The following is a 26930-nucleotide window of genomic DNA, read 5'->3' on the forward strand; positions in this document are numbered from 1 at the left end:
GAGCTTCTGTTTCATTCCTAAATGTCAGTCCTTATGTATGTACTGGTCAGAAGTTGCAGGATTATGAATCATGGTCAGGTGAGGTCTCCCTTGATAGCACTAAGCAAGGAGCCGTGTGTGTTGGCAGCTTCCTCTTAGTGTGAGGTTGTTTTGTATCGTGCTTTTGTGGTATGTCCTGTAGAGTGGAATGTGATAGTAAGTGCCAGATGATGGAGGTGTAGGCAAGAGGGAAGATGACTCAGGGTGTCCATATGCTGAGACTGAAGCATGCTGGAGTTTCTTCCTTAACGTTGTCCCAACACGAGGGACATTGTCATGTCAGCCACCATTCTTATGCATCTTTTGCTGGAAAAGAAATGAAGAGGAGAAAACAGAATACTGTGATGTGACTGGGTGTAAAGCTACCGTTGAGTGTAACTCATTTCTTGGTTTGTCCTTTGCTGTAGTACTGTTACTCATCTTTCAGATCCTTTGTTTGACTGATGGGGTATAAAAGTGGAGTGCAGTAAATTCTCAGTGTCTCTCTTTGTCCATTTTTTTGTAGGTGCTCTGCCAGCAGTAGGAACAGAGAAAAAGGAAGAGTCTGATTCTCCCTGGGATTCTGAGGTACTTTCTGTGATATGTGCATCTCCCCGGTCTGTGGGAGAGCCAGATGAGAACTACGTGAGAGCTTGCCTTTGCGTTGAGCCCCGCCCCTGGTGAGGCTTATTTACCCCATGTTGCTGCTGCTCGATGTCCTGTATCTGAGGGTCATTGAAATACCTGTAGCGTAGGTTCTCTGTTGAGATAGTACTGGGACAAAGTTATGTCAGACTACTTACGTTGGCCTCCTGGCTGCAGGCTTTGGAGTTGATTTTCTAGCACAGTTTTAATACAGCAGTTTATTGCTGCTTTTAAACTTATGAACTTCTCAGGCATATTTTTGTGAGGATTTTTTTTTTTCCTACTATTCAGATCTATTCTGCTGATCCAGTCAGAGTTTAACGGATGCCAATACACTGAGCAACCCAGACATTTAGATTTTTCTGTATAGAACCTCTGTCTTCTCTAGATAGATTTAATCCGATTTTGAAAATCATGTTCAGCAGACACCAAGTGTGCTGGCTGTGTTTATCCTTTCTGTCTGATAATTCTCAAGATGAGAGTGAGCAGGGTCTGTAGCTACTTCCCCTCTAGCCTTTGTTGTTGGGAAAAAAACTAATTCCCCACTCCTTTCTTAAAAATACAAGACTTTCTAGATAGCTTAATCGCTATCAGCTTTGCCTTTTTGGCCTTTAAGCAAATCAAATCTTGCTTTTGCAACGTAGTGATGCACTCACTCAACATTGTGGGACATGTGCCCCAGCAATGTAGGCTGATATTTGAATGCCAGGTGCAAATTTGATGCCAATGTTCAATCAACACAGAGCTGCAGCTTCTTGTTCACAATCAACATCTTGACTTCCTGTGTTAATTTCTTGTGTGGCTCTGTGATTTGCCAGCCTTAATCAACATTATGGAATAGTTTAGATGAATTGTGAGGATTTTTTTGCCCTTTTATTTAAAATGCAAAAGCCTTTGTTAGATTTTATTTTAAAAAAATTGTTTTGTACAAATTCTTACGCGTATGTACTGTATTATACAGCCGTGTTCTGAAGGTTCGAGGAAAGCATCTCCTCCTGTGTTTCTCCCACCTGCAGTTGAACATGGAGTACGCTTGCAGAGTGTTTCAGGGGAGCACAACAAGGGTAACTATCTCATAGATTGGATTTTTCTGTGTTTATAGACAAGTGAACTTTTTCTTTTGTTTTCCTTGTTAGTCCTGTTGTTCAGTGAGTATGTGCTGTAGCAATGAAGTGCTTGGCTGATGTTAATTAACAGCAGTGAACACTGAACTTGCTGGCCTGCTTGATTAGTCCAGGCGGTTCTTGCGTTCATTATGTATACTTTTTGGATATGTGTTTGTTTGGGTGTTTTTCTTTGCTTTAGGTGGTTGCTTAAAGTGGTGGGAGGTGTATCTGGTTTAAGATTTATCTGTCTGAGGATTTGGATATTTCTGGATAATCAGCAGAAGAAAAATATCATTTGGTTGATCTTTTTGTTTGTTTATTTAATTTTTTTTAGTTTCCTGTTTTTCTTTAAAAACTAAAATATGTGGGCAAATTCTTGTTATGTTTCTGCGGGTTTCCACCTGCAGCTCATGGCATTTGCTTTATGACCATCCTGATTGATCATAAGTGTGCTGGAACGTTTTGCTATTGGAATAAAGCTTTTATCTTTTTGAGAGTGCTTTGGCAATGTGGCTTATAATATGGATTCAATGACATAGCCTAAAAGGCAAGTCCAATTTTATTTTTGTAAGCAGACACCTAATCTTAGCAAGCTTCTGGAATCCATAAATCAACTTACCAATTGTCTTTAATGTCTGCTTCATATGATTCTGCTAAGCTTGAAATCAGTGTGGGAGGGGGGAAGAGGTGACTGTGGTAGTCTTTCTAATGTATTTCCATGTTACTTGACCACCTAGTGTTCGAAAATCAAGTCTTGATGATTTGTTTTTAGTATTTATTTAAATCTAAAAATTATTTTGTGGAACAATTCGTAGAAGCATTTTGTATGCTTGTTTCATGAATGGAGTCGTAAAGTATAAGATGACTGCAGCACAGGGCAGTAGGTTGTGTGAGTTAGGAAATAAAATTTGACACTAAACTTGAAAAAGATTTGGAATAACGCACATGTTGTGCATTACAACCAAGCAATGTTTGTATCATTTATTTCCTTGCAAACTGATCCAGAGAGGTCAGTTGAGAACCAGATTGTTTTTACCTCATTGAATGATGTTTGTATGAGGTTGCTGTGTCTGTACCCTTGCTCTCCATAAGCTGTTAATGAGAAAGTAGCCTCAACATTATGCACTGCTAGAATAGAAGTAGTCATAGTTCTGCTGGGTTCTTTCTTGATTGGTCATTAAGAAGCCAAAGCTATCTGCTCTAATTAATTTTTCCAGAAAGCAGAATTCAGCTTCCAAAAGGAACAAAATATTTTAATCTTGTTCTCTTAATAGACATGACTTAATGCTTCACATGAATTGTTGTCATTCTGTGATTTGATTCTTTTTTTTTTTTTAAATAAAAGTTGGATGATGGGAATTACTCTGTATTTCTTATATACTACTACAAGTTCTGTGTGATAAGATAATTGGATATTAGCTATTTCACTCTCAATGAAGTAATTTGTGCAAGAAACAATTACAGAGCTTACTAATGTTGTAAAGAATAAAAGATATCTTCAATTAAATAAAATAACGCTTTCATTTTTCATCTCCAGGCTTTTCAGAGAAACCCAGTAATTTGCAGGTAAATGCTTTTCATTGAAATCTACTTGTCCTGCTCATTAATGAATATGTGGTTACTTTGAATGTATGGGTGTTTATTTTTCATTGGTTTGTCTTTCATAGTTAAAGGTTTCTGCAGTTTTAGAGATGAATGAAACATCTTCAAAAACAGAAAAGAAAAAATCAGGTAATGATGTCTTTTATATTCTGATTTTAGCTTCAAAATCTTTCTGATAAGCATATTTAATTAAGCATTTGATTCATTTGTTTTGCAGATCCACAGGAGAAATTGAGTGTAGATGATATTGAAGGTATTTATAAATAGTTGTTGTTTTTTTTTTTGTCATGTCCCTTTGTGGGCAGATACATTGTAGTTGTAAATTCTTCATATTAAATTAATGTTTTGCTAGCAAGATGTTATTTCAGCAGCAGATTTAATGAAATATGGCTCTATCTTTGGGTGTTTTCTCCACTACAGCTCCATTCAACATTTCTAAACATCCTTCTACAGTGTAAGGTTCCTCCAGCATACCTGCTATCATCACCCCTTGTCAGGCAGTCCACATTTACTCATTTCCTTCTCATTGCCAAATATACCAATCTGCAGAGGAGCAATAGGGTCATGTCCTGTGTCTGATTCCTGGCTAGGGTCTGCAGGTGGAGCTGTCCAGGAGCTGCAGGTGGGACAGAATGGGTGATTCATAGGCTTATGCTTCATTAGCATGATTGATTATTTACCTGGCTTTTTCTTTGCCTCTCTGGCAGTTGTATGAAAACATGTATTACATATGCTCTTCCAAAGCCATCCTCTCATGTTTTGTTTAAACTGGCCACTGAGTTTAGAGCTAGTGGAAGGACATGGGAAAGAGAGTGTAGGTGGGAGGTAGTGAGTGGAAGTATGTTGGCAGGTATTCCTTTTGGTTGGGAAAGATAAATAAAAGTGAAGCAGCTAGATCATTTGTTATACATGGGAGGGAGTATATCTAACCTCAGTGGGTTCTTAGTTTCTTAATTCTGATATATGTGAATTTAAGTATTTGTTAGCGAGATACAAAACAGTTCCCTATTAAGGTCTTAGAATTTCTACAACGAGCCCTGAAAATTACAAATCAGGTGAAAACCTATATAAGCAAGCATATGAAGTAGATGATTAGATAAGAGTTCAGAAAACTATTGCAACTTCTAAGTATGGAATGGAAATTGCTCCAAGCTGTTTGACATCCATGTCTTGGGAAAAAAGGTACTGTTTCTTTTGATGACAATAGAGGTTAAACTTCTTTCTAGAAAAAAAATGTACGTGTGTTTGCATAAAGAAAAGGAGATTCTCTACTGCAGTGATATTGTTTCTGTAAGATGCACAAAAGGTGGTTAGAATCATTGAATTATAGAATTGGGCTGGAAAGGACCTTTAAAAATCACCTAATTGAAACTTCCCAGCTGTGGGTAACCTGTTGCAGTGCCTCATCACCCTCATCAAGAATTTATTCCTTATATCTAATCTGAACGATCTTTTAGTTTAAAACTGTTACCCTTTGCTCTGTCACTACAGGCCATAGTTAAAAATCTTTCGTGTAAGCCCCCATTAATTATTGAAAGGCCATCATATGGTCTCTGCAAACTCTTATATTCCCCAACTCTGTCAGCTTTCCTCATAGGAAAAGTGTTCCAGTCCTCAAATTGTTTTTTGAGACCCTTCCCTGGACCTGCTCTAGCCAGAGATTTTTTGTGCTGGGGGCCCCGGAGATGAACTCGGTGCTCCTGGTAGGGTTTTGAAAGAGTGGAGTAGAAGGGGACACCACCTCTCTTGGCCTGCTGGCCATGCAGTGCTTCTTTTTTTGTGGCCCAGGGTGCAATTGGCTTTTTGGACTGCAAGCATGCATTCTCAGCTTATATGTAATTCTTCATCCAGCATTATCCCCAAGTTCTTTTCCACAGGACTGCTCTCAGTCTGTTCATTGTCCAGCCTGTGCTGAAGCTGATGACTTCCCAACCCAGGTGCAGGATCTTGCGCTTGGCCTTGCTGAACATCATAAGACCTGCTTCTGTAGGCTGTCAGTATCTGTCTGAATGCGATCTCTTTTCACTAACATATCAGATACACCACTTGGCAGCACTTCCCTGTCTACCAAAGAATCCATCCATGATATTTCTCCAATTTAGAGAGATGAGCTCTCTAGGTAGCTAACATCAGTTGCTATTTCTTTATCCTCCACTCTAGTCACTCCATAATAGAAGGTTGTCTGGGCCTTGGAAAGTACCTCCTTTCTTAAACTCTTTAAAAACAAGTGTGATGTTTCCCTTTCTCCTGTCACTAAGGGTTTTACCTGACTGCCACAACTCTTTAAATATGGTGGATAGTGACTTAGCAACCTAATTTACCCATGATCTTGGAGGTCTTTTCCATCCTTTGTGTTTCTGTGATTCTGTGAGTTCTTGTTTTGTCTGTTTTATGTAGTCATGTGAAATGTAGTCCAGTGATGGTGTGGGACGTGGCAAAGTTAGATAGGAAAAACAGTCTTTTCATAGCTCATTTTATGTCATCATTTCATGTATTTTCTGTTCATCCTTCCTCGTGTCTGTTTTTTTTCTATAATCCATGTATTTGCTCAAAGATCAGGTATTAAGAAATATATGTGAAAGTTTGTCTCAAACTCCTATGTTTGGGTTTCAGCAAGCTGTATTTCTTCTGCAGAGTGTTATAATTCCTATGGTACAAGTATTTCTAACTCTAAAAGGGTTAAACGAGACCCTTTGTGGCACAAAACAAGGAGAAATGAAAGTAGCTAGAGGAATCTAGCCGATTGCTGTCTAGCATACAGTGTGTCATGTATGTATAAATATAGTTCTACATGTAAACCATTTGAGATTCTTAAAGGTGTATTTCTGACTGATTTTCATCAAATTTCCCTCAGGAATGAAAGAGAAAATGCCCTGAGAGGGATTAGTTCGCACAGAGGCATCTTCAAACTGTTTTGTAATATTATGTTCAAATCGTAAATAATCATACGCTTGAGAGGCTGTGTTAGTTTGTGCTATTTTCTCACAAATGCAATGATTCAGGATGTACTCTAGGTATAATTAATTTGTAATAAGTCATGTTCGTTATAAAGATGTAATTTTTTCACTGTAGGTGAGCGCTCAGAATCTACCGTTCATGTGTCATCATCAGCTAAAAAAGAGATGGTCAAGGATGCCACTGAAAACTTTGGGAGGCAGGTATGTGAAACCAAATATTGTGTTTTTCCTTGCGTGCAATTCTGAGAAACAGTGCAGTCATGTGGTGGGTTTTTTGTTTTTTCCTATGCAAAATACATACTCATTTGGGAGCAAAATTTTATATCATGTGATTATTTCTTTGACAAAACACGCCAGATTTTCCTCTGTGTATTAGAAAGATTAAGTAAAAACCTGAAATATGATCTGTCAGTGCTTTCTCTGTCTCTGCAAAATATCTCCTTATCTGATCAAGTTAGTAAGTGTTCAAAAATATTTTTTGAAGGTCATTATGGAGGAATATAGGCTAGGCGTCCTGTTTGTATTGAGCATACAGGACTGGGTAGGGATCTTCATTGAGTGTCTGGAGTCTTCTGTAATACCTCAAGGGAAGTGGAGGAAGTAATATCATCATACATCCAAGGCACTGTGGAAGAGGGATGTGATTCATTTCAGCAGGTAGAGAGCGGAACTTAAGTATTGGAAGGTGGTAGCAGATGTGCAAAGTGAATGGAGCTTGGAAATGAAGTGGCTGAGGCAGGTGGTGACTGAGATGCTCTCCATTGTGAAAGATTTTTGTGGAGTTACGATGTAGAAGGAGAAAAGGGCCTCTATAACCAGAGTAAGAAGGACAATAGTTGTGGTTCCTTGGGATGCCAAGGCTGCAGACCTTGTTCAGAAGGGAACACAAACCAAGGGCAACTTTGCAGGGACTGTGAAGTCAGAGATAGTGAGAAGGCTGGAGAGAGGAGCTGGTCAGTGAGCTTGAGGCATGGTACCGTTTGGATAGATGTCTCAGTTCTTGATTTTGGGCTGAGGGCAGGAATGAACAGGTATTCCTTGTAAATATTTGTCTTGGGAGCTTGGAATAGAATTTAATAATTCTGACTCTGAGGAGCATAAGTGATTGTAATGTAGCCAGTCCCTTGTTGTGGTTAGTAAAAAAGCTTGTTATGATCACTCACGCTTGTTATGAACGCTCACCAGCAGGGGGTTTAAAGGGACAGTCAGTAGAAAGTTGAGTATGGGAAAATTTGGGCAGTTGTGTTTTCTGTTGTTACTGATTGGTTTTGATCTGTTTGATTGGTTTATGTTTCTAAACTAGATCCTTCTGTTTTGAGGAAAAAATAAATAAGGTATCTTTGTTTTGTTGTTGTTGTATGATGGGATGAGTTTGCAATGTAAATTATATGGCTTAACGGTAATTTCATTTTTCTTGGTAATTTTTCTGTCTTTACCTGCTTACTTAAGGATAAATATGTTTTAGAAACTTGATAGAAAATACAGCACATGAAAAGCAGACTGACAAAGCAGAAATTTCTCATCAGGAAGCCCTAGCAGAAAATGAGGAATCCCACAGTGCTGACAAGCAGTTAAGTCTAAAGCTGTGGGAAGAAAGATACAAAAAATGTGGATTGAAAAAGAGAAAAGGGAGTTGAAAAGAAATTTTACAAACATTACAGCAGAGCTGAAGCAGCTGTTTGGTGAAATTAATGAATCTGAGAAAGCTCCATCCCTTGTGGCAGAAGTGTCAGAAGATGACCTCATTGAAGAATTGAAGAGTCTTTGTGTTTCGTCTTGTGTGACAGAATCAAGTGATAAGTTAGAAAGTAAAGGTGAATTTGGAGATGTGAAACTTAATGTAGACCTAAAAGAACCCAAACCTGAAATAGTTATTCTGAGTCTCTGTGTCCTTCCTGATCACAATAACTTAAATGCGAGCATGGAAAATACCTGGAGAATACCAGATGAAGAAGGCTGCACTAATTACACAGATAATACAAAAGTACATCTATCAAAAGCAGAGGAAATGGAAGAGAATGAGAATGGGATTAGTAGAGATGTAGAGGGAAGTCCTGAGTATTCCCTGAGACATTGTTTAAAAACAAATATTTGGGATGACATTTCTAATAATCTTCCTAATATAAGACCTGTTTCCACAAATGGTGAAAGTACACTTGGCTTTATAAGTGAGAAGAAAATTGGCAAGGACATCTGTCTTAGTGACAGTGTTCCCAGAGACTGCCTTATCAAAAACAAGGAAATAGGAGAAACAGAAATCGAAAATCTTTTCCCGCATGCTCAGCAACCTTGTGGCATGCTGAAAAGGAATCTGGATGAAGAACTAAAACAAGATGTGGAAAGATTTAAGAGTAAGGTAGGAATGCTGCAAATGGTATTCCTGGCTTTGGAAAAAGAGAAGGTAGAGCTACAAAAAGAGGTAGAAGTTCACCTGCTTTTCCTTATTCTTTAGTCTTTCTCAGTATCGGTGGTCCTGTTCATGTTAGCTATTGATCATTAAAAGAAGGTGCTTTGTGCAAATTGGTTTTTTTGTCTTAAGAGAAGAACGTTACTCATAAATAAGGAAAGCAGTGGAGAACTGTGCTTTTCCCCATAATGTAATCAGAAGGTTTTGAGAAAGCAAAGTGTATTGTTTCAGTTTGACAATAGGTGGCAGTCATTTCCAGTGTAAGTAGTTATCACCTCATTACCATAAAAAGAAATTCATACAAGTACACCAGTTTTGATTGTCGATCAAGGAATGAAAATAGCTTCTGAACAGGGTCTTGATTTATCTCTTCATTTGCTGTGGTTTGTGCATGGTGTGCCTTCATTGCCTCTCACTAAAATTCCTGATTGCTGTGAAGCTGTTTCTGCTTTTGAGTTCAGTTTGCTTTTTTCCTCATCATTAAGGAAGTACAACATCATACATCCACTCATACTTTGTGTTTCTACAACTACTGTTGTGTAGTCCATCTGATTTCTTATCCATCAGTAATGCTTCTATTGTTTGTTTCCTTAGGGCTGCTTTGCTTTTTTGTTTTTGTTTGATTGTTATACTTCAAATCAAGAGTGAATTCAGAGTATATTTGTAGTCTTGGTACATTTTGTAGAGTAATTTTGGGGGAAAATCTTTTTTATTTTACATTATTTTAAAAGTCAAGCTTAGATTATTTGGTCTTGGATCTCCTTTAGAATCAGAAAATATATGAAGCTTAATTTTCTCTTCATAGGTTGAGAAGGAAAAAAGGAAGCAGAAACATTTCAAAATGCAAGCAGTGGAGAAACAGGAAAGTCTTGATAAATCAAATACACCAGTGGGCAATATTACCCATCAACCAGTAAAAGAAAAGCTTGCTCTAAGGAAGAATGAAAAAATGATAGAAGAAAAACACACAAAGAATTCTTCATCTGAGGAGAGACCAAAATTACTTGAAATGCCAGTAAAAGGGTAAGCTAATAAAATAATCCGTAGAATTAGATTGTTTTAAATCTTGTAATTGAAGCACTTTCCTCGGTATTGAAAGCTATGCTGAGTAGTCCCCTGCTCCCCAAACTGTTTTAAAAGTATATTTTTCAAAGAACTAAATGCGCAGTGGAGGTTCAGATTAATTTTGCTGGAGGTGATAGAGGTCTTAATCACAGAATCATAGAATGGCCCAGGTTCAAAAGGACCACAATGATCATCTAGTTTCAACCCCCCTGCTATGTGCAGGGTCACCAACCACCAGACCAGGCTTCCCAGAGAATTTCTTCCTTAACACTGACTCTAATCGTGTCTTTAGAATCTTACCTCCTATGCCTAATAAATTAATCAAGAACGAATTCAAAGCCCTTGCACGTGGGATGGAGGAACCCCTTGTGTACACAGTGAAATGCTCTGGCTGGTGAGCTGATTCGCTGAGAAGCCTCTGGGGGCTTTGGCAGAGATTAAGTGCAACATGAGTCAGAATGATCTTGCAGCTGAGAAGGCCAGCAGCATCCTGGGTTGCAGAGTCAAGAAGCTGAAGGGAGGAGTCCATCCCTACTTAGCATCTAGTTGGTCTGTGTCTGGAGCACTGGGTCCAACTTTTGGCCTCCAAGTACTTGTGTGCATTTCTTTTTATGGCCTTCAAGAGATCGTAGTCAACATGTGTGAGTTCAGTAGAGGCTTTCCAGGCTGATCACAGAGCATGAAACTCTGTGAGAATAAGCTGAGGGAAATAAACTTCAGGATGTGCCTGCAGTCTCCCAGTACGTGGAAGGGGATTGTAAGTAAGACAAAGCCGTTCCTGATTTGTCCTGGATTTGATTCTAAACATTTTTCAGAATTCCCAAACATCTGTAAATAGAAGGAATTAATTTTTTCTTCTATGTAAAATCTCAAAACAGTATTAGCTATACATGATAAAAGCTGTACTTTCTGGGAAGCTAAAGACTACATGTAAATCTTTCTCCTTTAGAATAAGCTGCTTCAATACTGATGTTACAGCCAATGTTTTGAACTACTTGTTAGTGGTTGCTGATATTCAAATCTTTTTTTGAACACTATCCTTATCCTTTAATTTATTAAAAGAAATGAAAAGGTTCATCCGCACATGGTAAGCAGTTGTTATAGTCTTAGGGAAGGCTTCTTAAAAGTTTTTGATTTGTCTTAGATAAGTGATGTGATGTTTTATCGGTATTACTTGCAGTCATTATGAATCTGTACTATATAGGTGATGATCAACTTATTAAAAACAGTGTATTTTTGTTAGTAAAAGTTCGTGGTTTACTGTTCATGTTTACCTATGTCGACATGGAAATACATGATGAATTTTGTACATCACTTAAGGGCTTATTTGTCAGTCTTGTGCAGCTCATGTATAACGTGTCTTCCACCACTAATGGAATGAAATTAGAGTGATGTTAAAAGTTTAAAATTGCAGAAAAACTTCTATATTTGAAAAGGTGTGACATTTCTACAGTTTTAAGTTGTTTCTCCTGGTTCATGATGTGGCATATTTACTTTTTTGTCAGTGCTTTAATTCCTCAAATACTCTCTTTTAAATCCCAGATTTTTTGTGAAACAAGAAGAGGAAAAGAGACATAGAGCTGAAATGCGATATGAAAAAACAAGAAAGCAACTAAAGAGGGAAAAGGATCAATATTCTAGAGAGACAGAGGAAAAACAACAACTTGAGTTTCGTGTAAGGAATTTAGAAACAGAGTTAATAACGCTGAAACAGCTCAAGAAACAGGTATATTAAATATATATCTTCTGTTTTTCTGTTTCTTTCAAACTGATATTTTATGCTAGTATGTTCAACTTGTTGGTGAAAGAGACATTAGGTAATTATCTTGGTGCATTTTGAGGACCATTGTCATGAAACCAGCGTGAACAAACAAGTTCATGATACCTTTTCACATTTTTCAGAATTATAGTTTGGTTTGTGCTTCAGGCAAAGCTTCTCTTTGAGTTATTTTTCCTAATTACTACAGAACTCTGTGCGCGTGTGTGTATATGTATGTCTATATCTATATATCTATATATATATTATATGTGTATATATATATATATATATATATATATAATGTTTTTATTATTATTGTTTTTTTTCTTCAGAAGGAAATTACAGTTACTGTTTGTAGTATTCTTTCAATTATACTTTATACATTTTTATTATACAGTTTTGAGGGTCTTTTCACTGGCCTTTACCTACTTTTCAGCATTCCTGTCATGGTTCTACGCAGTTTGAAATATACCTCGGAAATTCGGTCTGTTGTGTTGTATTTTTCCCCATAAATAGTAAGCCTCAAATTTTCAGAACTTGTATTTGCAAACATATTAAGAACATGTGAAAGTGGTCATTAAGGATCCTCAGTGGCCACGTTGCTCTGGCAGAAGCAGTAAGTAGTTAGCATCACCTCTTTCAGTCTGCCTGGATTTAACAGGGACATCATTGGCATTAGTTCACCTCCTGGTCTGCTGTTCAGCTGGTCAGTCCTCTTCTGTGTCTCACTTCATTAATAGCCTTTGGAAATCTCATACAACTCAATTTATCCAGCAGTATTGCTAGATTTTGGTAAACTGAAAATGGATTGGCACATTTTCTGAAGCATTTCTAAATATTAGTAGAAGAGATGTAGACTTAAGACCTTGCAGTGGGGTAAAGTAAGTGTAGTTATTGTGCTTTTGGAAATCTTAGTCATTTGTTTTGTGCAGTTCTTAGTGTTAGTGCTCATATTGATGAATAGATGTTTTTAAATCTTTGACTGTAAGCATATGAGTGTCCATCTCTGGTTTTAGTATGTATATATAGTTTGTTAGAAAGATAACTTGGGTTTCTACTTAAACTCTGTATGTTTCCAAGAATAGTAGTTCTAGTTTGTTTGTTTTTTTCTTGTGTTATAGAGGGAGATTCATTAAGTATAAAACTTCTATGATGCTGATTTGTGCAAAGGACTCACACTATCCTTATAACTTTCAATTCAGATAAATCTAAAGATGTTTGTTTGCAAACATGGAAAATTGATATGCAGGTCATTCTATGATTTTATGATAAATGACTCTTAATAGAATTAATAGAATGTAAGAATAAAAAGAATGAAATAGGAAGGTATTGCTAATTCTGATTTTGTTCAAGATTCACAAGTTCAACTATATTACTGTAGGTTGAAGAAGAGCGTGATGAAACACAGAGACAGCTCTCTAATGAAAGGAGTGCTAGAGCTCTGCAAGAAGGAATTTTGAGCAACCACCTGTGGAGACAGAAGGAGCTGGAAGAAGAGACAAGAAAAACTATTAGGAAAAATTCAGAGGTAAGCAGTTCCATTCCTAATTAATTTGGTTATACTTCACTGTGCTCATTCTAAAACCTTAAGAAAAATAACCTTTTGTGCCTTTTCGTGGATTATCTACAGTTTATCAATATAACCAAATTTTGTTACTGTTGTCTAAAAACTCTGAATAGCATCATCAATCCCACATAGACCTGAATTGCATGTGGAAGTAGGAAGCCACTGGAAAATAAGACATTGTGTTCCCAGTCTCTTAAACTGCCTGCTGTTCTTCACTGTATAGTTGTTACAATCATTTCTAAGGTTTCTACCCGTGAAATGTCCAGATATCTAGAGATTCACTAGGAAAGAAGCTGGCTGAGGCTGTTTGTGATCCTATTACTTGGCTTTTGAATTCGTTATTATACTGTCATCACTTTCTTGTTTCCATGTCCTTCATCTTTTTGCTTAATAAATTATTTTTATCACAGCCCATGAGTTCTGTTTTGTTTCCTGTTCTCTCCCTCATCCCACTTAGTGATGAGAGTGTGGTGCCTAGCTGCCTGATGGGTTAAACCTGAATTTATTTCCCAACTAACTATTCATTATTGTCCTTTATCACACAGAAATCTGACACTAATGACAGAGAAAAGGATCTGCTACACAGAAATCAGTTACTGCAAGAAGAGATTGCTATGCTAAGACTAGAACTCGATCAAGTAAAACTTAAGCACCAGGAGGATGAAGGAAAATACTTAGAGGAAAATGAGTCTTTGAAAGAAAAGAATGATTCTCTTCAGAAGGAACTTAAACTGAGTGAGGAAACCTTAACACAGACAGTATTTCAGTACAATGGACAGCTGAATTTACTCAAGACGGAATCTGCAATGCTAACTTCCAAGCTTGAACAGAAAAAAGAAAGCAAAGACAGACTGGAAACAGAGATTGAATCATTCTGTTCCCGCTTGAATGCAGTGGTTCAAGATCTCGAACATCATCAGTCATTGAAAAGTGATGCCGAACGAACATTTCAGAGAGAACGTGATGAATGGCTTCGTTTACAAGACAAGCTCCATCGTGAGCTCTCTGAGGTGCGAGAGAGCAACAAGAGCTTGTCTCAGCAGCTGAGTAAAACGGAAAGCAAAGTTAATAGTCTAGAAAACGAGCTTCACCAGTTGGAACAAACACTTCGAGAAAAAACACTGCTTTTAGAAATGACACAAAAAGACTTAAATCAAGCCCAGTGTCAAGCAAAAGAAAATGAGCATGCGTGGCAACTTGAGAAAGATCAAGTCAGTAAATTTATGATAAAGCATGAATCTATGCAGGAACAATTGGCCCAGCTCCAAAGTGAAAACCTTTTACTCCGTCAGCAGCTGGAAGATTTGCGGAACAAGGAGATCATCAAAGAAAAGGTTGTGAATGATGTCCAGGACAGATTTCATGATATGTTCAACAAACTCAGAGCTGACAGTGAAAAGCAGGTTTACCTCATGGAAGAGAGAAACAAGGAATTAAATACCAAGTGTACTGATTTAAAGGAACAAGTCTTTAAATATGAGACTGACAAAGTAGAAAGAGAGGTAAGCTATACAATTAGAATAAATTAAAATGTTTCAATTCATAAAATGATTTTGTATTTCTAAAATGCATCAGGTGTAAGTTTTACACATAGGACCAAATTGTGTTGTTTTGTTGTGGTTCATTGTTTTTTCTCTTAGAATTAAGGAGGACCGGTAAATGACTGAACTGTATAATATAGTCAGTTTAAAGGAGTAAAGTCAAGTTTCATGTTTTTCCTCATGTTTATCTGTTTCCTTAGGGTTTGGTCAGACAGCTGCAGCAGGAGCTTGCTGATGCTCTTAAAAAGCAGTCTATGTCAGAAGCTTCCCTTGTAGTTACTACATGCTACCGCAGTGACCTTGAGGAAGACAAATTGCACTTGCAGAAGGAACTGGACAGGATTAAAGCTAAGGTACAGAGAGGCTGTAACTTACACATAAAATCTGAGGGTGATTTTTCCCTGTTTCTGGTGAAGAAGAGAAAAATAATGTTCTGAGAGCAAGTACCAGAGAGAGCTAAGGAGGTTAGCAGTGATACCCTGTCATAATTCATGAAGCTGGTGAAATCTTTGCCAGCTGGCCTCCTCCTCTGTAGTGAAAGATAAGTGTTACTAGAATCATCAAAAAGCCAACTAGTTTCTTTTGCAAGTAGGAGCCGTTCTTCAGCCCCACAGCTAAAGTTCTTCTTGTGGCTCCAGGGTGTTGTAGCAGTGTTCTTTCTTTTCCCAACTTACTTCCCTCTCCTGGTGTCAAACACAATTAAGAATTTATTTGTGGATGGGATGTGTACAAACTACCAACTATCTGAAGCAACATTACACAGGTGCTCTGAATTTACAAATTGTTTTTCTGTGTCTTATAAGGTTGGTTGTAAACACTATAAGGTGGTCTTTATCCCCTTAGTCTTCTCAACTTGCCCCTTGTCATCTGTGATCACAGTCATGCCTGTGCCAAATCAGAGCAGAGAGTTCAAAGTATAAGCAAATGTCCTCCTATCCTAGAAATAAATTCAGGGGTATAGATTTAAAGACAAGTATATGAACTGCATTGTTCTGTGCACTTGGTGTCCATGACTGGGTGGTCTTCGACACGAAGTCATTATGTCTTTAACTGGAGAAGATCTGTATTTGATAAGCTGCTTTGCAAAATGACCTGGTGTCTCAGCAGGTTATCGCTTTTGGTTTGGCCAAGTTTGGTGTCTGATTTCTGAGAAAAAGTAGAAATACTGGACAGCTGAATTTGAGTTTTTCTTTTTTGCTCTCTGTGAGAGTTGTGGGTTTTTTCTGAAACATCTACCATAATAACATACTAATGAGCTGTGAAATCACTTTAGGAAAAGGATGAGGTTTTTTTGGTTAATATTTTCGATAGAATAGCAAACAAGTAATTTCAGGATGTCACAAGCCACTGAGAAGGTAGGATTGGCAGTGTCAATGCTCATAATGGTGTTATAGAAAATCCTTTGTACAGATGGGAGAGGCCAGTGTCACAGATGATGAAATATCATCTGTTATTGTTCATTTGCTAAGAGAAATGAAGGCTTGAATGAATTGGAAACGATTCCAGTACTTTGGGTAGGGGGTGTATGTAGATACATGCAATATCCAAATTCTTCAGTGCTCACTGAGCTCTCTATACTGAACCTAACCGGGCTGCTGAGGATTCTCATTGCTACTTTACAGTTACATGACTCTGAAAAACAGCGTATTCAATATGAGCGTTGCATTCAAGATTTGAAGACTGACCTAGATAATAAGGAAAGACAAATATCAGCTTCTAACCAAAAAATGGAAGACCTTCTGTTAGCAGCTTCCAGAAGCAGTTCTACAATAAAGCAGCTGGAAGAACATGTCCAACGGTAAGAAAATAACAGAGTGAAGCAAGGTTTTGCTTTCTGGGATTCTCTGAAAACGTCAGAATTGCCTTGTTGCATCATCAGGGTAAAACATGATTTTAAAAGAAGCTCTTGCTTTAAATAGCATTCTTTCACACCATTCTTTTGCAGTGTGCGCTATTATGGATTTGTCTAATAAGATCTGTGCTTCTCTTTAAGGCTTGAAATGGAAAATGCCAGGGTGGAAGCTGCTGCGCAACACCAGGACAAGAGAACTGAAGCCTCAGTAAGCCAGTCATAAACTTCCCTTTTATTTATTTATTTTTTATTTTTTTATGTGAGCTTCTGAGCCTATTTAGATATTTTTCGTGGGGAAGTTATGTGGTTTTCCTGGGGATCATAGGGGAGCTGAGTCATCTGAGCTGTGGTGTGACTGTAGGGTACTCTGAAAATCCTGATGGTCTATTCTCCAGTTTTGAGAGTTTTCCCATAAGGTAAAGGTTGTAAATCTCCACCTTTCACTGCTGCCATTTCTGTCTTTGCAGTAGTATGAAAATGTTTGTGTTAATCAGCATGATTCTTTTGATGGATAGGACGGACAGTGTCAGCAGGAGGGAGATGTGTGGTTGAGATCTGGGAGGGGAAACCTGGATGTGAGAAATCTATTTTATCTTCAGAGCTTTGTCATAGTTTCCACCTGAGCTCATTAGGTTCTTTTTCCATTTGTGAATATGTGTTGGTACTTTACTGCCCCGCAGGGGGCTGAGGTAAGGAAAGAACAACTAGGTGAAGTAATGCTGTGCAGTCAGTGGCAGGCAGCTGGGAAGTAGCTGGTGCGCATGCATGGCTTAGCATCTTGTGTAACCTTGGAATATTCTTTAATTAGTTTGCTGTTGGAAAATTAAGCTGCTATAGGGAGAATAAGAAGGATCTAGTGGAAGGGAAAAGCTGTTGATTATCTGCACCAGAAAAGTCTGAGTTCTTTTCCAGGTTCCTTTCCTGTCATCTTCTTTTGGTGATATACCAATTAGAAGGTTTTTAGCATTTTTAACACTTCTGTATTTTACCCATACATTGTCACATAGGGAGAACCGACATTTAACATATCCTGTAAAGACACATGAGGAAGTTTTATGAGTTTGTCATATAAGCCTTTAAGCTCAGGTTTTTATGTCCTTCTGTACGTCAGGGATGTCTCTCTTTTTCTTAAAATGTGCTATTCAAAGCATGTAGACAACTTTCATTCTTTACAAAGGGAACTGAATAAGCAAACTTGTTTACACACAAATGCATCTGTGATGCAAATCTTTGCTCCTTTGTGTAAAAGGATAAGTAACATTGCTGTTCTGAAAACATTTTCTTGCTCTGAGGAGATCTGCAGTTATTTCACAGTCAGTAAGTGTAGGGAATTTTAAGAAAACTGTGAGTTAATGTTGTATGTGTGTCTTCTTATCTCCAAATGATGTAACCTCATTTTATCGTATAGAGAGCATTCACTTTTTCCACTAGCATTAAGTGCTATTCTTGATGGTGCTTCTCAAGCCATCTTTTATAAACTCAGTGTAACATTCACTATAGATCCTTAGTTGTGAGAGCTTAGCCCTGCCTCCATTTGAGTTAATAGTTTATAATGCAGTTTATGTGCAGTGTTGTCTCTCTGGTTATCTTGGCATTCCCTTTGTCATTGTTGTTTCCATAGATACAAAATCAGAATATGTTGGCTATGACATCCAGAGGCTCATGCATGATGTGCGAGGAAGATCGAAAGTCGAGAGCCCACCTTGAAGACCATATTGCTAAACTGAGTAGGGAAAATGCTGAGCTTTTAGAAGAAGTGAGCCCAGAAAACAGTCCCTAACACCTAGCCAATACCCAGAGCAATGCTGACATTTTCTTGAGTTCTTACATACTCTGATTTTATATCCCTGCTACTCAGGCCCTGAGTACTATTGTGATTTGGGTGTCATGAAGGAATTGAATAAAAGCCAAGAGAATATCTCGGAGTTGTGCTGTCAGAAAGACGGTGTGGTTTGATACCAGTTGAGCACATGGAGCAAGGCAGCAGTTCCTGTGTTCTTTATTTGATTTCCTTCTGGTTATTGTCTGACCCCTTGATTTCCAAGCAGGATTAAAACACCCCTTATTTTCAGTGCAGTGTACGGAGGAACTGCTGCATGTTTTCAGAATAACAGGAGCTTAAAACCCTTGCAGAATAAATAAGGTGCAAATGCAAACTACAGAACTAGTTGCCAGTTCTCCTGTAGTTTGTCTGAAAAAACACCATGAGGAACAGCAACTAAATTAGTAAACACCCACAAATAAGATATGGAAGTAATGACTGAGAAGACACTGGTGAATTCCAGAAAAGCAGACTCTTCCACAAGAGCCTGCTGGTCATTGGAATGAATGCTGTAGAGTGTGCAGTGTTCTCCAGGGCTGTGGCTACCTGTGCAAGCTGACCTATTAGCAGAGGAACTGCGGAAGCTGTTCTCTAGCATCTTTTTTCCAGCTTTTTGGGACGAAGCCCAATAAGGGGGCAGAGGAGCATTTGCTTCAGCAGGGGCGTTAATTGGTATCCCTAGGTCTTGGCCCGCTTGTGTGAAGCCTGAAGTGATTTAAATGTTTACAAGAATCCTGTGCCTCAGTGTTCTGCTGAATGTGGCAAAAGGATGGATATGTGCTATCTGCAGTTGCTATGTGTACTGTCCTGTGCTGAGTGTATCATGTATTTTTGTTTGTTTGTTTTTTGAAAGTGTGAGAATGAAAGAAAGAATGTGAAGAAGCCGATAGAATTGAAACGACCACTTGAAGCATGTCTTGACCAGGAAAGGGAAAGAAATACTGAACTGCAGAAGGAATGTGACAGGTATGGTTCACTAGTACTTGAAAGAGAGCTCATGTAGGTTAGAAGTCAGGCTTTAAGGAACTTGCATGTAAAAGCAGGTGTGTTTAACTCTGAGCAAATTCAGATCTCACATCAGTTCTTGCAAGACAGTTCTGGTACATGAGCCTATGATTTTCTGTAGCTGCCATAAGAAGAGCAAATGTAGGCTGCCTTGCACTTCTGGGAGGGAAGTCTTTTTTTCCTCTGTTGAGGTGAAATTTGGACCCTCCAGGTGATCTATTGCATTGAAATGCTGGTTTTTCTTATTAACTTTTGGCCTGTTGAGCATGTTAAAAATGAAGCAAGCCATAGCTATGCTTTTCTTGTACAAGCGTGACAAATAGATACCTAGTTCCTTTGCTTATTTTCTTGACTGATTTGTTGTGCAGGTTCAAGAGCCTTTTGAAGAAAGCTGTGAAAAAACTAAAGATGCATGAAGCCAAAGAAAGAGACTCCCAGTTCAATTTCCAGGGAGAAATGAAGAACAGGTATTCTGAAATGGTGAATGAAGTTGAAAAATCAAGAACAAAGGCAAGTTCTTGTTGTTTCTTTTTGGTTTTTTTGGTGTTTTTTTGTTGTTGTTGTTTTTGTTGTTGTTTGTTTGGTTGGTTGTTGTTGTTGTTGTTTTGTTTGGGTCATGTTAATTTCTAGAGACTTGTAATATTCTTTTCAGTAGGTATGGAAAAGTTATATTTCTGGGAGAGAAAATTGGCTTCACAGTTGACCTTGGAAACTACTGAAACATCTCATATTTTGTACATATTCTTGCAACCAGACACTGGATTTGACCTAGAGAGAAAATACCTTCCTTTACCACTGCTGTGGAAGCTGCTTTTTGAAGCACTGTTTACAAAGCTTTCAAGAGCAATGGCAGGAGGAGTACTTGTTTCCTGTGCCCAGTTAACTCTGTACTGGAACATTCCCCCTGAAGCATGATAGGCATTCTTTCTGCTGTCTGGGTAGAGTGGTTTGATTTCCATCGAGCAGTAGAGCAGTGCACAAAAGAATGGCCCTAGTGCCTTTCAGCACACTCCCGTAAGTGAAATTCTGCTAGTTTGCTACTTGTTGATCTTTTACTTGCTGCAGAACTGAGGAAGGTTGTAAGTCAAGGAACCCTATTGGCAAGAACTTAAAAGTTGTTCTTCCCTTAAAAGATGATCTTGTCTTTCCTTTGACTCGGGTACTGAGTCAGCAGATGACAGTTACAGACTTGATGGTCTTCCCCTTCATAAATTTTCAGAGAATAATTTTACACCCCTCTAAGTTCATTTTATTACTGTCTGTAGGTTACTGAACTTTCTCATCAGCTGGATTTAGAGTGTAAAAAATGCGTCCAACTACAAGGACAAAACCATTATTTGCAAGAACTGCTGGCTCTAAACATGAAAAAACATGAAAAACTAGAGAAGACCAGATGCCAGCTGAAAGAAGAGGTGGCAAACCTGAGACAACATCTGGAGGCTGTCCACAATGTGCACATGATGACTTACAACCAAATCGAACGATACAAGAAAGAAGTGGAAGAGCGAGCTGCACAAGAAATAAATCAAAAACTTCAAGAAGTCAATTTGTTTTTGCAGGTAAGTGAATTTGTTGTGTATGTCTGTAGTTTTTATTATGTAACTTCTTTTTGCCATTTCTTGTTCGTACTTTGGTTTTTTGTGTTAGTGCCATACTTCTATATTTCCTGAAGGGAAGTGGAAGAATGGAAAATTGTTTGGCGAAAGTGCTTTTGTGTGTGTAATTTGCCTGCAGGTCCCCAAGCTAATAGCCGTCCCTTGACAGACTTCTGTTTTGCAGTTCTTAGAAGAAGCTATGGCCATCTGGTCATCTTGTTATTGCTGTTCATCACATGAATGCTATAACTTAGAGATGGCTTGGCCATACGTACAGGTTATGTTTTATCATTGTACAGGATAAAATGCTCAAGGAAGAAGTCACTGAAGTTACCGTGGGGCAGAAAGAGTGGGGATGGGATTCTCATAATTTCTTTGTAGAATCCTTTTTGTGTGCCCTGTCCTTCAGCCATAGCATTCTTTTAGTAGCTTTTCCCATAAGTAATATTGCTAAGAGCAGATCTGTCTGGATGAAAACAGTTATTTAACGTGTTGGTTCCAGGGTTTTGCCTTGATTGCTGATAGTAGTGAAAAGGTCCAGTTGACTCAGTTGAGTAAAACTGGGCCCTTTAAATTGGTTATGGGCAACCGTATAGGGAGATGCAGTTCACTTTTTCTTTGCAATGGTTGAAATTGTATTATCTGCTTCAGGTCCAGGCAGCCTCACAAGACAAGATAGAACAAATCAGAGAAAATCATCATGCCTCGCTGAGAGACCAGCTGAAGTGCAGAATAAAAGAGGTTGAATGTGAGTTGGACAAAATAAAAAATACCAAAGACAGTATTTTTCAAAACGAATCTATGCTTGCGGAAGTGGAAAAATACAAAGAGCTGCATCGTGAAGAAATGAAAATGAGAATAAGGCTAGCAAATAAGCTGGAAAGGTAAGTGCGTGCTTTTTTGGAGTGGTAACAAGACGTGAAGTAGCAGTAGCTTGCATGAAAAACCTTGTACTGTTTCCTCCTAAAATCCTTTTTCTGTGTCTTGTCAGCACTATGGATGTAAGCGTAACCCTCTAAAACCTTTCCCCTTTATTTTTGGAACCACCATCATTTCACTTCAGTGTTCTAGCAGTCACACCACTAGTTATGGCATCACTGGCCCATGTTTGAAGTTGATAGCATTTTAACACATGGCCTTTGGGCCCCTCTCATTTTGGACTTCTAATGCCTTCTCTTTTCAAAAGCTGAATAGTAGTCAAAGACCTGGAAGAAGTGACTCTGCAAAAATATTATCAAAGATAATTCTTTGTGTGTTTTTAAATATTTCAGAACAACCAAGAGACTTGCAGAAGCCAATTGTAAGCTCTTTGAGGAACGCCAAAGAAACAAATCTTTAATTGCGAGCAGCACTGTCAGTGGAGGTCCTACTGCAAGTCCAGGAAAATATTCAGCTGAACTGGGAAATCTCAGAAACAATTCCACACTGAACAGAAGCTTCAGCCAAGGGGAATGCTTCCTAGATGCTGCTGGGACTGCATTATTGGCAAGAAAAAAAGTTGAAGTGTACATGGATAAGGTAAGCATTGTGAAATACTCTTCAGTGATGAAGACTTTAGGTCATTAAGATTGTACAGAATTCCTAGAGTGCTCAGACACCAAAAATACTGACATCTAAATGATGAACTATCTAACTGTATATACACATAACTATGTACTTATGTAAGGTTTTTGTATTGTTTTTTTTTTCTTTTTTTTCAACTAGAGAAAATTTAATAAGCAGCTGCTGTGGCATTGGAAGTTCCCAGCTAAGCTATTTATTAAACTTTACTGTATAGAATGTGCATAAGTGTATGACATACTTGAAATGGATAACTTTGACATCTTTGCTCAGCTCATCAGACATCTCTGGTCAAGCCACGTTGTTTTTTTCCTTACTGATCTTCATTTTTAGTTTCTTTTAGTACATTAATACTAACAAAGACATCCTTTAAAACTAGGATGATGTGAGTATGATTGCTTTGCTTCTTCCTATACAGTCTGCTGTGGGATGCATGCTGTGCCTAGTAAACATTTCTTTTTGTGCTTCCTGCTATGTATTATTACCTGAGAAAACAACAACCTACTCTTCAAGTCTTCACAGCTTTATAATATTTTGCAGCAATTTATACATGATTGCAACTTCTGCAATAGCTTTGAAGTACTTTGCCAGTTGTGCTGCTTAGTACTTGGCCTGTTCACCAGGCTACTTAAAAAGACAAGAGTTTACCTGACTCTGAGCCTTGTCTTTGCTTCAGTTATACCTCAGATTTTTCCAGTAATCTGTTTCCTTCTATTGGGAAAAAAAAAAAACAACAAAAAAAACCACCTCTGTATTGCCATTAAATTCAAACTAAGTGCTGCCTTCTTGGATGGAGGAGATTACAAGTTCTCCTGACAGTAAAGTTCATAATAACTGGAAACTAAGGAACTTAAATTGGAGTTTGCCTCGTGTAGTCATCTTGCACTTTTGTTTTTATGTAAAGCTCTCAGTGCACATTTGGTGTTTTTCAAAGTAAGGGAGGTTATCTGAAGTAGAGTGTGAGCATTTCCTGGGATGAGGAAGCTCGTGTAGATTTTGGCTTTGATTTTGCAAAAGCTTTGATAAAGCTTCAAGGATAAGAAGCTGAAAATACTTTACGCCGCTGTTATTCAAAATGCTGGTATCAATTACTTTGTCCATGCAACTGTTTGAAAAAACAAATTGCACTGATTACAAACAAGAGAAAGAAATGCAGCTCTGAAAAGTGGGTGCAGGAAATAATAGTGACTTCTGCTAGCTGCAACCAGCGTGAGTGCATGGATTCATGAAACCAGTTTTCCTACTGGTAGCATAAGAAAGGGAACAACTACTTCCCATTCCGTCTCTCAGTTTCTGTTTCCTTTCTGATTTTATTTCCTGTCTGCACTCCTGATTTTTAGCAGTCTTATAAATTTCCACTCTTTTGACTTCTGCCTGTTCCTCTTGTTCTTTTACTTGGCACCACCGAGAAATTTCTTGCTCTGTCTTCTTTATGCTGCATCCCACAGTCAGATAATTACACCTGTAGGTGAGACCACAAGCCTTCTGTTCTCCAGGCTTAACAGTCCTGATGCTCTCAGCCTCTCCACGTAAGCCACATGCTCCAAGCACTTAACTGTATTTGCTAATGACATGAGTCTGGAAGCTATATGCTGTCTGTTTTGACAATTACTTCTATGCGTTAAAGACCTGATGGAAAATAACACAGGAGTCGCAAATATCTTCAAATGTAAATGATCGCATACGGTGTTTGGACTGTGGCCCTTTAAAAGGTCTAATTTCTCCTTATGAAAACTTTGCATTCAGAATAAATGACAGTAAATAAACATCTCCTGGGAGAGCGAGGGGCAAATGCTCCTTTCTAGCGATCCAAGCTGGTTTCTGTTACTTAATAAAATGTGCAGTGTTATTTATAATGCATGTGTTATTTATAATTCTAGGTACAGAAGGAATTGGAGGAAGAAATCAATAAGGAACTTCAGCAAGGTAATATGCTACTCTGATATCAGTGTTTTTAAGGAAGGTGATGACTGTTCGTAACTTCTATGTAATTATTTTCAAAAGTTGTCAAGATTTGTGCTGTTTGAAGCACAGTGTGGGGCTGTTTTTAACTCTAACTTAGAGAGTTTTAATGGAAAACTTCCTGCTAACCAATATACTCTTCAGAATGTTCTGCAGCTACTTTTGAGAAGAAGCATGGAGAGCAAACCATCTCCCCCGCACAGATACACTTGGCTTAAGTTCAAGTCACCTTTCATCCTCAGGCACAAACATCAAATGTAAAAAAAAAAAAAAAAAGCCCAGAAATAAGATTTTTATGGACTTCTGTCACTACTTCTCTTTCTGCATACATTCATTGCATTCAGCACTTCAAATATACCATATACATTTTCTGGTGTTCTTAATTTTTGCTCGCTCTTTTTCATTGCTTTTTTTTGTACCTGACATGTTGTCATACTTGTCTTTGGATAAAGAAGAATCAGTGGAAAAGATAGCCTTTCTTTAGGTAAAAATCATTCAGCAATATATAGGCAAACACAGCATGAACTGATTGCTTTTAATATGCAGTGTAAAGCCTGTTCTATAATAAAAGGCCAGGTCTTCAGAGAAGAATTCATACTGTTTCACAATTAGCATTCTGCCAGAGTCACTGCTGCTGTTCCTAGAGTTATTTTGAAGCAGGGAGCCCTTGAGAATCCAGCTGTTGCTTCACAGCTCTTCCAATTTCCCTGAATAGACAGAAACCCATTGCCATGTGCTCATTTGCATATTCAAACATAATTACATGTGTAGTAGGAGCCGTAGTATTTGCTTGGTCTGGGGATCTTGTCTGGAAAAGGCTGATGGATGGAAGTACTGAAAATCCTTTTCTGCTTCCATCGAAGATGTGTTTCCATGAACGAAAGAGGGTTGAGCCAGGGAAAGTTAAGACATCCCTGGCAGTTAAAGTTAAGGCTAAAACTTTCATATATATATATGGGCATGTAATAACAGGATGCGGAGAAATGGCTGTAAACTTGAAAGTAGGTAGATTTAGACTAGATATTAGGAAGAAACTCTTTACTTCCTAATGTAAGGGTGGTGAGACTCTGGAACAGGTTGCTTAGAGATGTTGTGCATAGCCCCCATCTTGCAGGCATTCAGAGCCAGTCCGGATGGGGCTCTGAGGAACCTGGTCTAGAGGGAGCTGTCCCTGCCTATAGAAGGGAGATTGGAACTGGGTGATCTTAAAAGGTCCCTTCCAGCCCAAACCATTCTGTGTTTCTAAAACCTGGAATTTCTTTAACTAGCTTTAAAAATTGTATTGGCTGATCATTGAATGTGAAAAAATGTTTCTTCCTTTATGCCTTCCTTTTTGATTTGTGTTTTCCTTGGAAGTTTTTAAATATCTCTCTAGAGCATAGCCTGATCAGTTATCAGTAATGTTTTTACAGTGACTGATTTGACTCAATCTACTGTAAAAGTAACATCGTCAATCTTGTTTCTTTTCTTTCCAGCCACCGCTGAGCTTGAAACTGCTAGAGCTTCTCTAAGGAAATCTACTTATGGATCTTCAAAAAATCTCAATGTTGACCAGGATCCCCTTTGCAGAGCGGTACAGGAGTACCGGGATGTTTTAAACCAAAATTACCTGATCTAAATATATTTTTATTTAAAATGTAAAGGGAAAAGTACTGGAGATCATTTGTTTACATAGGAGGTCTGTGACTTCCCATCCTGCAGCTTAGTGTGGAAACATCTTTACTGCGGTTTGAATATAAATTTTAAATATATTAAATAGGTTGACACTCTGCACTTACCTGTTGGTCACCGAGGGGTAGTCAGTTTATTTTGCACTCAGGATAAGAACCATATCTATTTTTAATTACTGTCAGACTGAGTAAGGTTGGCTCTTGAACTTGACGGAACTGTCAAAATGTTTTTGACACATTATTTTGCTCCATGTTTTTTGTTAAAGGTTTTACCAGAAGCATTCCTTTGGTTCTATTTAACCCTTCCACTGTTTGTGGTAGAGTCTCCAGTGTTATTTTAACGCATAGGAGATTTTGATTGGATTCCTGCCAGCTGTTTCCGTCCTGATGCTGTGAATATTTCTGCTGGTTAAGTGGAAGTTTTAGCAGTGATTAAGCTGGAGAAGAATGCACTTTACATTGCTGTCACTTTCACGCACCTAGGGTTTAAAAATACTGTGCGTGTGTAGCAGTGCCAAGAAAGCTTTAATGTGACCTTTTTGATATTTCTGACTTGATATCCTTGTTGGATTTTGCATTAGAATTTGACCCATCTTAAGACATTCACAGTTGGTAGATGAACACATGATGAACCTGAAGCGGTTCATAGTGGGAAGAAGGAAAATTAATGTTTCAACCTTCTGTCTAATTGGTACTGCACCTTTTTATATGAATGTATTTTATGACACTAATATGCTATATTTAATTCCAGATATTTATGTTCCAACTTGGTATTTAATAAACTTTCATATCTGGTA

At 38.1% G+C, this 26930-nt stretch overlaps 1 protein-coding gene across 2 annotated transcripts; it reads left to right on the plus strand.

The window, feature by feature from the left end:
• The first annotated feature begins 549 nt into the window (after positions 1-549).
• On the plus strand, positions 550-26930 carry LOC146756617 (ankyrin repeat domain-containing protein 26-like). Of its 2 annotated transcripts, XM_085523973.1 has the most exons (19): positions 550-1727; positions 3307-3335; positions 3437-3500; positions 3589-3624; positions 6444-6529; positions 9541-9758; positions 11343-11526; positions 12941-13087; positions 13672-14628; positions 14868-15020; positions 16290-16465; positions 16661-16727; positions 19195-19307; positions 19715-19856; positions 20612-20905; positions 21593-21825; positions 22213-22459; positions 24382-24427; positions 25939-26930. In XM_085523973.1, the coding sequence occupies exons 1-19, from the start codon at positions 1607-1609 to the stop codon at positions 26079-26081; spliced, it is 3456 nt and encodes a 1151-aa protein (XP_085380099.1). In that variant the 5' UTR covers positions 550-1606; the 3' UTR covers positions 26082-26930. The 2 variants fall into 2 exon arrangements, with proteins under 2 accessions (XP_085380099.1, XP_085380100.1); XM_085523974.1 differs by lacking the exon at positions 12941-13087.

The sequence above is a fragment of the Coturnix japonica genome, chromosome 26 (assembly GCF_054131305.1).
Source record: "Coturnix japonica strain WE chromosome 26, WE-NBRP24, whole genome shotgun sequence".
NCBI classification, from domain to species: domain Eukaryota; kingdom Metazoa; phylum Chordata; class Aves; order Galliformes; family Phasianidae; genus Coturnix; species Coturnix japonica.

Bases quoted from the DNA above. Each gene is read 5' to 3' on its own strand.
- LOC146756617 (XM_085523973.1), top strand. From the start codon at position 1,607: ATGTACTGTATTATACAGCCGTGTTCTGAAGGTTCGAGGAAAGCATCT. The intron at 6,530-9,540 runs GTATGTGAAACC...TTCTCTTCATAG, and splicing joins CTGAAAACTTTGGGAGGCAG to GTTGAGAAGGAAAAAAGGAA. The intron at 21,826-22,212 runs GTAAGTGCGTGC...TAAATATTTCAG, and splicing joins CTAGCAAATAAGCTGGAAAG to AACAACCAAGAGACTTGCAG.